At 39.8% G+C, this 10,747-nt stretch overlaps 1 protein-coding gene across 2 annotated transcripts in view; it reads right to left on the bottom strand.

The window, feature by feature from the left end:
- Positions 1-10,747, bottom strand: part of LARP7 (La ribonucleoprotein 7, transcriptional regulator) — a 28,584-nt gene that overhangs the window by 17,501 nt on the left and 336 nt on the right. Inside the window, exons 2-7 of one of the 2 annotated variants that reach the window (XM_048941672.1) lie at positions 10,029-10,120; positions 5,994-6,202; positions 4,453-4,553; positions 4,256-4,339; positions 1,282-1,446; positions 585-693 (exon numbers count right to left, since the gene is read on the bottom strand). In XM_048941672.1, the coding sequence (XP_048797629.1) occupies positions 585-693; positions 1,282-1,446; positions 4,256-4,339; positions 4,453-4,553; positions 5,994-6,201 (667 nt within the window). In that variant the 5' untranslated portion in view covers position 6,202; positions 10,029-10,120. The remainder of the gene's footprint in view (positions 1-584; positions 694-1,281; positions 1,447-4,255; positions 4,340-4,452; positions 4,554-5,993; positions 6,203-10,028; positions 10,121-10,747) is intronic. The other variant, XM_048941671.1, reaches the window with a different exon arrangement.

A 10,747-nucleotide genomic window follows, 5' to 3' on the forward strand; every position in this document is an offset into this window, starting at 1 on the left:
ATTAAATAAGCTGCAAAAAAGTTCACTCTGCTATAGGCTGCTCTGTTCTAAGAGGAAAATTGTAAGAACAGTTTTCAAATTTCTCTTACTGACAATTTCAGTGAGGAATGAAAAACAGCACAAGGTTTCCTCTGATATCAGATGATCACAAGCTTATGTAAACAGCGCTGAAGTTCAAAAATAATCTTCCTCATGTCTGTACTTTTCAATACTAAATATTACTGACAATATCTGCAATTTGCCTTTTGCTAGTGCTAAGTGCTAAGCTAGTGCTTAGATAATACTTCTATAGTCTGAAAGCTGTTCTGCTGGCATTACAATGACTAATGATGGTAGCTGGCAAGAGGGGAAAAAAGATACTGAACTTCTTATCAAGCAGGAAAACAAAAAAGCAGAATCCTCCTACATTTGAATTTTACAATTCCATTTTAAGCCCGCACTGGCCTAGAAAAGCAGCACTAAAAAAAGCATATTTCTTCAAGGTTAAGAAATGTGAGATTAGATTATAAGAGGAATCAGTTTGAAACTCTTCAGAAGCTGAAACACAAAGCATTTAGTCTTGATCCTACCAGCTTACCACTTACCCACTACACAGCTGTTACTTGTATTGAGTGCAGGGACAGGTTTATTCTTTACTGTTTTGGGAAAAATCCCAGGTTTCCGTGGTGCTTCTTCTGGAGGATTATTCAAAAACTTAAAAACAACACAAAATCCATCAATTAATTTAAAGAAATCCACGTCTTTTTTGTTAAGCAGGGAATCCCCAGTTCAAGTTAAAAACAGCAGATCAATGTTCATTCAAGAAAAATGAAGCCCTCCATGACTTTGGACAAGTTCAGAGCTCACTTATTCCACACCATTAGTGTGACATATTTGTGCCTCTGTCACTATTAGGATATTGAAACTTTTAAATTTTCAATTGTATATTTACAGTTAACTTGGTGCATCTATGCTCATGTCAAGAAATTTAGTTAGCCATTCTACAGTTTTGGAGACCTCTAATTCTGTATAAGATGCCAATGCTAGCCAATAAACTGAGTTCAACTCTGCCACCCCCATCCCCCCCCAATGACTCTACTGAATCTCCAAATATCAGAATTTAAGCCATTAAGGATTTATGGGATTGATAGCAATTCTGAGGGGAAGAGATCAGGACATAACTCCTGCTATCTCAGGATTTCAGTTATGATATTTGAGACTTCACATAGCAAAATTTCTATGCCCGTATCACTGCCACACAAACAGGAAGAATGCTGACAGACAAGAGGTGCCATTACTCACCTCAATAGCTTTTTCCGCTTGCTCTTTAGTTTCAAATTCAACAAAAGCAAATCCCTTTGGGTCACCCGTAGATTTATACCGGGGTATGCTGATGTAAACTACGTTACCACACTTCCCAAACACCCTCTCAATCCAACTGTGATTGACATTTTTGGGAAGAAGCTCCTATAAAAATAAAAAGAAATCTTGTTTTCTCAGTGTTGCATTTTATCAGGTGGCTTACTGCATCTAATTACAATTCTTCACCAAAAACATGTTTGATGTAATGTTAAAAAAAACCTGATTTCAGTAAATATTCTTGTCAGGAGGTCATAACATTCAGACAGTAAAAAATGGTCTGAAAAATGGATCTCTATGCATTCACCTAATCTTAACAAATAATTTGTACTGAATTAAACAGGTTCATCTTCTTCCCTTGACAGAAACACCAAGGTCTCACACGTCACTGGATCTTGGGAAGATAAACCACCTCCATCCAGCTAAGATCTCTGAGAAAGCATAACTCTGCACTGTCAGTCAATGGTCAAAACTAGTCAGTGCAGAGCACAAGGATTTTTTGTTGTTTTTTATTTTACATTGTTGAAAACTCAGGTATCAGACAATTTAATCATTCAGTAGGTCACTAAAGAGGTACTACTCAACAAGCTTTTCAATATGGCAACACATTCTAGCAGCATGCAGATGCAATGCCTCAGTTCCTAACAATTTTCCTTCACTTATCAAAGAAACATTGTTGTACCAATTCCTAAAGAGACTAAAACATACACAATTTAAAAGCAAAACTCCCAGCTTCATGCCTAAATAAAGTAACCTTTTTTTTTTCTTCTCTCCATGTCATGTTACTGCACTAAAAGCTCTTTGCTCTAAGAAATGTTATCATTCTATTTGGATAGAAAACTCTTTGCATGAACTTCGCCTGTTTAAGAAAAACATTTCACTGTGGTTTTGATCTAATATTGAAAAGCTAAATTTCTTTGAAATGATCTTATGATCAGTGACTTGATTTTTAACATACTTTAAATATGCTATTTTTGGGTCATACACATCTCATAAGCTTTTCATAATATTTTTCAAGTTTGAAAGCTTGTGAGATGCATACAATTTATCATTTCAAAGGAACAAAGAAAACTCCTCAAATGAATAAAAACAGCTGAAAACACAAACTAATGAACCCATTGCTCCTTAAAGGAGCACTGCTCCCCCTTATGGCTGAATGAGTAAAATGGCTTAACAGTTTTGTAATAACAAAATAAAGGGTGGGCACCTTACATGCTAGTTTTTTAAAACATGAACAACAAGAAGCAATACCCACCCTCCCCTCTCCAAAAAAACAACCCAAAACAACAAACAACAACAAAACAACTCTGTACCCTCTTTGGTGGTAAGGAGAGGATACTGAATTGCTAAATATTCTCCAAATAAGATTTAAATGAATTAAATTACAAAACACATGTAAGCTATTTTGGCCTTATAGAAGAAGTTAAGATTAAAGAAAACCCAATTAACTACGCAGTTAGGTTACATCACTTGATAAATTGAAATATCTTCTCTGAAAAATACATACAAACAGCATCTGAGAAGTTCCTGTCATCACAGCAGAGAAATACCACAACTGGCAGACAGCACTTCAAATAAGTGGCAAGACTTTCTGGGTTTTTGTTAAAGAACTCAACGATCAGAGTAAGCCAATTTCTCTTTACCTGGATGGGCTGGCAATTCGGCCATGATTATTACTCATCTTCAACACAGGAAGCTTGGTGCCTGCTTGAAATTATTAACTGCAGGAAGACCTAGCTGCTAACGGCTATGGGAATAAACCTCAATTACAACAGCCACAAAAAGATCACTTGAAGGCCTTCATACTGGCTTCAATTCTATTAAAAATGCACAAGACTCTTAAATAAGTGACAGTACAACCATCAGATCTCTTCCCTTATTACCACATAAGCAACTCAACAATATGACAATAGTAGACCTGCTCTGAGATCTAAAATATCATGCTGAGATGCAGCATAAGCTATTTTCATTTACTTTATTGCATGATTTAACTAGTAAGGTTGCCACACTGTGCTAGTATTTAAAAATGCAACATTAACATAAGATTAGTTCATTTAGATAAATCCTGCAACTAAAAGAATGTTAGTGCTACAAAACCAGAAGCACTTGCAGTAACAGATTTTATAGAGATTGTATTTTATGAAGCATGCCTGATTGTCTTCAGCACTTGCTATTTCATAAAACTATTATTCTAAAGATTTGACTACATTAATATACTTCATAAACCACTGCTACTCCTCTAGCAACATTAATCAGAAAAGCCCAGTTAAAGCAGTAATATATGAATGAAAATACAGCATTCCCAAGCTCGGATGTGAAATGGCTCCGCTCAGCATTTTAAATCAAGACAGTATTAGAAGCCAGCATACCACACTAACTCCACTCCCTTCTCGTCCTTGTCTCTGGCAGTGATCACCTCCTTTCTCTTTACTTCCTTTACTATGCACAAGCAGTAGTAGTAGACCTCCCTGTGCTAATAAAAATAATAAATGCACAGGTATTTCCAAAACAAAAATCTTTACTGCATTGAAAGTATATATTAAACCTAAGCTAAGAGCCTCATCATTACAAGTTCAGTGCATCTACAGTACATCTCTCTCCCTCTCTCCTTTGCACTGCCTTCTTTTTTCTTTTTTTGAGAAAAAAAAAAAACAAAACACCTATGTTTCCTGTATTAAATCAATGATCTTGTCAAAGCAAATCCAACTTCTAACTATGGTATAACTATGTGGCTGTTTTATTGTATGTGCCATTCTTATTACCATAATAATTTGCAATCATATTACAGCTTTAAAAATATACAGTGGTTTTTGCACTCCAAAAGACTTTGCAGTGAGAATATAAGTTTAAAGTAGTTGCTATAGCTGGAAATTAAGTGCTGTCACACATGAGGCTTATAAAACAAGTACAACCTTACCACATAGACTGTACGACTATCCACATCCTTTGGCTGTTCACCCAGTGGCTGGCGTCTTCTAATCCTAGTTCCTTCTAAGTCCAACTAGAATTTAACCAGAAAAAAAAGCATTTTCTGTAAGACTGATTACTTCAGTTCCACTATAACTACTAATCTAAGAGCAGCAAACACAAAGGAGTGAAATATTAAACACTCACCTCTACAACAGATGAACTTTTAACAGCTCGTGCTATCAATTTTCCATCAGTAGTCAATTTTTTCATTTTGTTGAAAGAAACAAGAAGTGAGATGTCAACGTCTGAGGAGAAAAAAAGGTGCACATGATGAAATCAATGCAATCTAGAAAGCCTTACTTGTGTGTAATAACCAGACACCAAGAACAAGCTAGAATTCCCATGAAAAAAATGTGCAAGTCATAACTACAGCATGCAACCACACTGCATACTGATGAGGATTTGCAGAAAATTGTTACCATCAGAATTCAAATTTCAAGGAATTCTACATTTAACATTTTGTACTAATCTATCAAAGGAATTTCCATCTCCTCTTTTACCTTCCAAATGATAATTGTCCTTGAAAAGAAAGGAAGCAAAAGTCTTTCTGATGTACTTTTACAGTACAGAAATAATTTGCCTTGAAAACCTGCTTCTCCTTCAAGGACTCAACTGAGTGTGGAACCTAACCTTTCCAATACAGAAGAGGCTCTGCTTTTACTTTAGCTAGATGAGTCATGCTACTAACATCTGAACAGAAAATTACGCAGTATCAGTCTTGGTTAAAAATTGTTCAAGACATCCAAACTCTAATACCCATAGAAATTGTAAAGACTGCTCCTCTGAACATCTTTTTTTTTTTAATGACTTCAAGTTCAATGCAATTGAGAACTCCAACAAGTGATAAGAAGATTAGACTTCTCACACAACACAGACGGCCTAACAATTTATACTTCAAGCAAGTATGGAGTCCTTAAGAAAGCAAAGTAAGAACACTTATGGAGTCTGAAATACATTATCTCTTTTGCTGGAAAAGCACTGCCTCTCTCTATAGATATAGCACAACTGATGTCACCATCCATCTGGAGTAACACAATTGAGCAAATACTTTCAATACAGATCTTAATCACAGATTTACTGTTCTTAAAACAAAAAGCAAATACTTGCAGCTAACGTGCAAATTAACTTCTGCTTCAGAATGTGTCAAGTAGTTCCAAAATCAAGCTCCATCTCCTAATCTGAAGTCAAATGAACCTTGTCAAAAATTGCCAGCAGAAAAGAGACCCCTAAAAGCCCTACAAAAGCAAACGCACAATCTCTCACATATCAAACTTGTCCAAGAAAGAGGAACAAAGTATATCAAACTGAAAAAGTGGCATTCACATTCCTGCATACATCTACCCTACAATTCAGGTACTGTACATCTAAGGGAAATAATGATCCTTGTTTGTTTGCTCATGCTATTAATTATACTAAAAATAACTTTAAAAAAAATCAATTCAGATCTCTCAAACAATCACTACATCTGTTGCAGATGCTTCTGACTTACTTCTACAGCTGGTGTTAAAGCAGAAAAGGTACATGCAAAAAACTATTAACAAAGTCTAATGCTGACTTGCAGTACACAACTGCTTTCTTCCAGACAAGCAGACATGAACCTAAAAATTGTAACATCACCTGCAATATAGCAAAGAAGAAAATCAAAATCACATCTGTTTACTGACATGCAATGAATACAAACTTACATCCATCTCTGGACTTTTCTATTTGTTCTCGAAGAAATCTATCTTTGTGGAGATTAACATCGCCAAACCAGAAATCCACCTGTTTAGCTATATCTGCAAGCACCTGTTTAACCCTCGACCTCTTCTTTTTCTCCCTCTCTTTCTTCTGTTCAGTGCTTTCCTCTTCCATGGCTTTGTCTCTTGCAGCTTCAGTCTCCATTCCCGTCATTCTGTCAATCGAAAGTTAAATACAACCTTTGAGAAAATCAAAGTAATGTTACGGCATGGAACAAACACTGCACCTCCACACAGTAATTTTCAGAAATTTTATCACATGTTAAGGAGCTTAGCTTTATGCATTCCCTATAATAACATGTGCCATTCAATACTGCGTAGTGTAGAAAAACACCAAGTACAGAGAAGGTGAGAAACTTCAGGTCACAGAATAACTGTGTGGTGAAGACTAAGCTGAAACCCAAGTCTCACAGCTCCCCACAATGCCTTCTAGCCACAGCAATTCACTGCAGGTAGGCTGCTGCCAAACACAGTCTTCCCATTGAAAATTTGTTCTATTTTGTTAATCCAGAATGCTTCACGAGCAGCCTGCTCTTCCCATTAGATTACTAAAGAAAGCTTGTGAATTTCAGCAAGTCATGACATCTACAGTTTTTATTCACTCTCAGAAAAGCAAGGCTATTAACAAATATGTTACTGAATTATTTGAAGTACCTGTGGAGAAAATTAAATGTCACACAGAATCACAGAATCACCCGGGTTGGAAGGGACCCCAAGGATCATGTAGTTCCAACCCCCCTGCCTAGCAGGGCCACCAAACATACACATTCAGATCAGGTTGCCCAGGACCCCGTCCAACCTGGCCTTAAACACGTCCAAGGACGGGGCATCTACAACCTCCCTGGGCAGCCCGTTCCAGGGCCTAACCACTCTCCTAGTAAAGAACTTCCCCCTAACATCCAACCTAAATCTTCCCTCCTTCAACTTAAAACCATTTCCCCTAGTCCTGCTGTTGTCAGCCCTTTTGAAGAGTTTACTCCCCTCCTGGGTGTAGGTTCCCTTCAGGTATTGATAGGCTGCAATGAGGTCACCCCGCAGCCTTCTCTTCTCCAGGCTAAACAAGCCCAACTCCCTCAGCCTGTCCTCATAGGGGAGGTGCTCCAGCCCCCTGATCATCTTAGTCGCCCTCCTCTGGACCCTTTCCAAAATCTCTATGTCTTTCTTGTACTGAGGGCTCCACACCTGGACACAGTACTCCAGGTGGGGCCTCACAAGAGCCGAGTAGAGAGGGACAATCACCTCCCTGTCCCTGCTGGCCACCCCTCTCCTGATGGAGCCCAGGATCCCATTTGCCTTTCGAGCTGCCAGAGCGCACTGCTGGCTCATGTTCAGTCTCTCGTCCATCAGGACCCCCAGGTCCTTCTCTGCCGAGCTGCTCTCAAGGACCACTCCTCCCAGCCTGTACAGGTGCCTGGGGTTCTTCCGGCCCAAATGCAAAACCCTGCACTTTGCCGTGTTGAACCTCATTAGGTTCACCCGAGCCCAGCCCTCCAGCCTGTCGAGGTCCCTCTGAATGGCATCCCTTCCTTCCACCGTATCAACCGCACCACTCAGCTTGGTGTCGTCAGCAAACTTGCTGAGGGTGCACTCAATTCCCTCATCGATGTCATTAATAAAGATGTTAAAGAGCACCGGTCCCAAGACAGACCCTTGGGGGACACCACTTGTTACCGGCCTCCACCTGGACATAGAGCCTTGTCCTTCAATAAGGCAAATTCCTCATTAGCAGAGAAGGAAACAACCTGTTAAAGGAAGCTTACAAAATCCATCTAAAAGTAGATCTTTGTCCCCTCAATAAATACACTTTCTTAGAACTGAAAAAGGACAGAAATCACTTGATTTTTACACCTTAAGTGTCCCCGTACAAACCATGAGAAAGACTCCCCCCCCCCCCAAAAAAGAGGAAAAAACAATACAAAGAACTACAACTCAGAAACTACCCTTTTATGTAGAAGACAAAGTAGGATAAAAAAAAAAAGCTAGGTTATCTAGACAACTTCTAAACAGGCTGGCCCCAAGGACGGCACTCAGCAGGCATATATAGTAAACCCAGTGTTTGCAAGCAGGTGACATTAACACACAGCTGCAGATGGGCTCACTGCAAGAACATACAGTAAAATCTCCAAATAAAAAGCATCTATTAACCTTTAATACGAAATACAATTCCCACCCTTCTTGTAAGTCCAGGTGCCATTCAGTAAGTGCTACACTTTGGTTGGAGATCTTTCACCAAGAGTCACTGATTTTAATGGCAAATCAAGTTCTGTTGGAACTTCTTACTCCAGTCCTTACAATAACGGACTAAACCGTAGCAAGGTGACTTGAAGTTACAGCTTTACTTGGAAAAAATATCAAAACTTCTACATAGATCAATTCACCTTTTTTTGTCTCATGTTTCTGTTCGCTGGAGGTATGCAGTCATCCTAAAATGCCAGTCAAGAGTACTTTAGTCAAGCCAAAGCAAAGCAATACCGGCAAAAGCAGACAGCTTTTAAAAACAAAATTAACACAAAAAAATAAAGCAATTAATAAGGAAATCATCGTTTGAAAGACTTTTCAGCTCTCTGTACACAACGTAAGGAAACAAAAGTACAGCCATCAGAGGAAGCTGACATCTGCAGCAGGACAACAACAATGGAGATGGTCTTCAAATTATTGTGCAAATCGCACCTCCTTAGCCGGATGTCAGTTTCGCTCCCTGCTGTGAGCTAACCACTCAAGACAGTGAAAGAGCAATTACCTTGAAAAGATAAGCCAGGTAGAACTCCCAACTGAAGTTCAAGCTACATTCGAGCCCTTTGGCAATTTGAATTAATTATCAGCACTGCATACCACTTCGCTGAAAGCTACAGCGAGTTACACCATTACAGGATATTTTCTTTAGTTGAACAGTATTTTATGACCCCAATAACACATAACAAATACGGCTTATGTACAGCAGAGCTATATTTTAAGAAGCTATCTAAAGCATTTCATAGGTTTTGAGTCATTTGGGAAACACAAACAGCTACAAGCTGTATCCTGCTCTGTTCTGCTCCTCCTCCACCCCCATACCCACTTTTAGGCGCTGCTTTAGGAATAACGCTTTGCAAACATGGCTTTGGGGAGCCTGGAGCCGGAGCAAATGTCAGCTACGAATCTATTACTGGAATCTGTATACAATCTTATTTTCAGTAGTGAAATACACCTGAGAGTTCACTGAGATTAAACTCAGCATTTAAGAAAACTCTGCTGATAGGAAAGCATATCACTAACTCATGAAACTTGCTTTTTCAGCGGTATTCTTTCAGCTTGCAATTAATCTTGCAGATCTCAACGCAGAACGCTGCAATGTCAAGGTGTAAGGCAGTCCATGCTTTTGTTGCCTTGCCAGCTCTTGTGCTGCCAGCCTCACAACTGCAAGCACTGTTCCCACAAACAATGCAAATCAGAAGAAAGCAAAAGCTGAAGTCAAGATTTCAGTCTATAAAAACTACACAGCTACAGCTGTTAGTTTTCCTTAACTGAAATTAAATTATCAGTGTCTGCATATGGAAGAAAGAAACCAAGAAAAGGAAGAATAACTCATCAGAGGGAAAAAAAAAAAGCTAGATAAACAAAGATTATGTAAATCAAAATGATATGGCTTCACACAGATCTGTGATGATATACTTACATCCTTTTAGAAGGGAAATATCGAATTACACTAGCAGTAAATTGCACAGAAACAAATTTCAAATTTAACTTCTGTTACAAAGATACCTAGAGAAACGTGACAACATCTGTCATACAAAGTGAAAGGAACAGGGGTCCAGTTGTAAAACATCTGCGTCTGTGATATCAAGCACCGATATCAAGCTTGCTTGTTTACTGTGGGCCTTTAAGCATCAAGAGGAGAGGTTGGACCATACAAAACATGCTTTATACTATGAATGCTTCCATACTAAGTGATAATAATTCCTCTTCTGGACAAAATAAACAAAATGCAAACATCCAGCATACCTCTAACTGCTTTCAGAGATGTACTCTGCAGACCGCCCCGGGCATTCCTTGCTACACCTCTCTGAATTCACTTCCTACCCTGTAATTTCAACCTACAGAAAATGACAAAGGTCGGAAGATGTCACACAAGGACCTGCACAGCTTGCTTCGTAATCTATAATCAACAGATCCTCCAGCTTTTTCACCAGTCCAAGGAATGAAACCAGTATGAGCTTTTAAAGTGACAGCGGAGCTGTTTGCCACCTGTCACAAAACACGGCGTGGGCTGCGCCTGGGAGCAGCGCACACGGCGGTCCTGCCGCGCTCAGCCCGTCCCTCACAGCTCCCAGAGCCGGGCAGCGCCAGCTCTTGTCTCACTTGGTACACACTCCTTCCTTGCGCCTCGTTCTCCGCTGAGCCAGGGCAGCTCTTGCACCCGAGCAGCAGCTATATTACGGTGAGTTTCTCCTGGACGTGCGCACTGGTTTATTTACGGAGGCGGAGCAGGAGCGGAGCAGCAGGCAGGGTATGGGCACACGCAGAGGAAGTCACGCCGATGCCCCGTTAGCGGCTGCTGACAGACTGCCCCGGAGGCACCGCAGAGCCTCGCCTCCTTTCTTTCTCCCGTTTCAAACAAAGGAAAGAAGCAGTCTTTCCTCTCTATGACTTAACGGTTGTCAGCGGGACCAGCCAGCTACCTATTCCCAGGGAACACGGGTGGTGCGGGCCGATCGCGGCTC

Source organism: Lagopus muta, chromosome 4 (genome assembly GCF_023343835.1).
Source record: "Lagopus muta isolate bLagMut1 chromosome 4, bLagMut1 primary, whole genome shotgun sequence".
NCBI lineage: Eukaryota > Metazoa > Chordata > Aves > Galliformes > Phasianidae > Lagopus > Lagopus muta.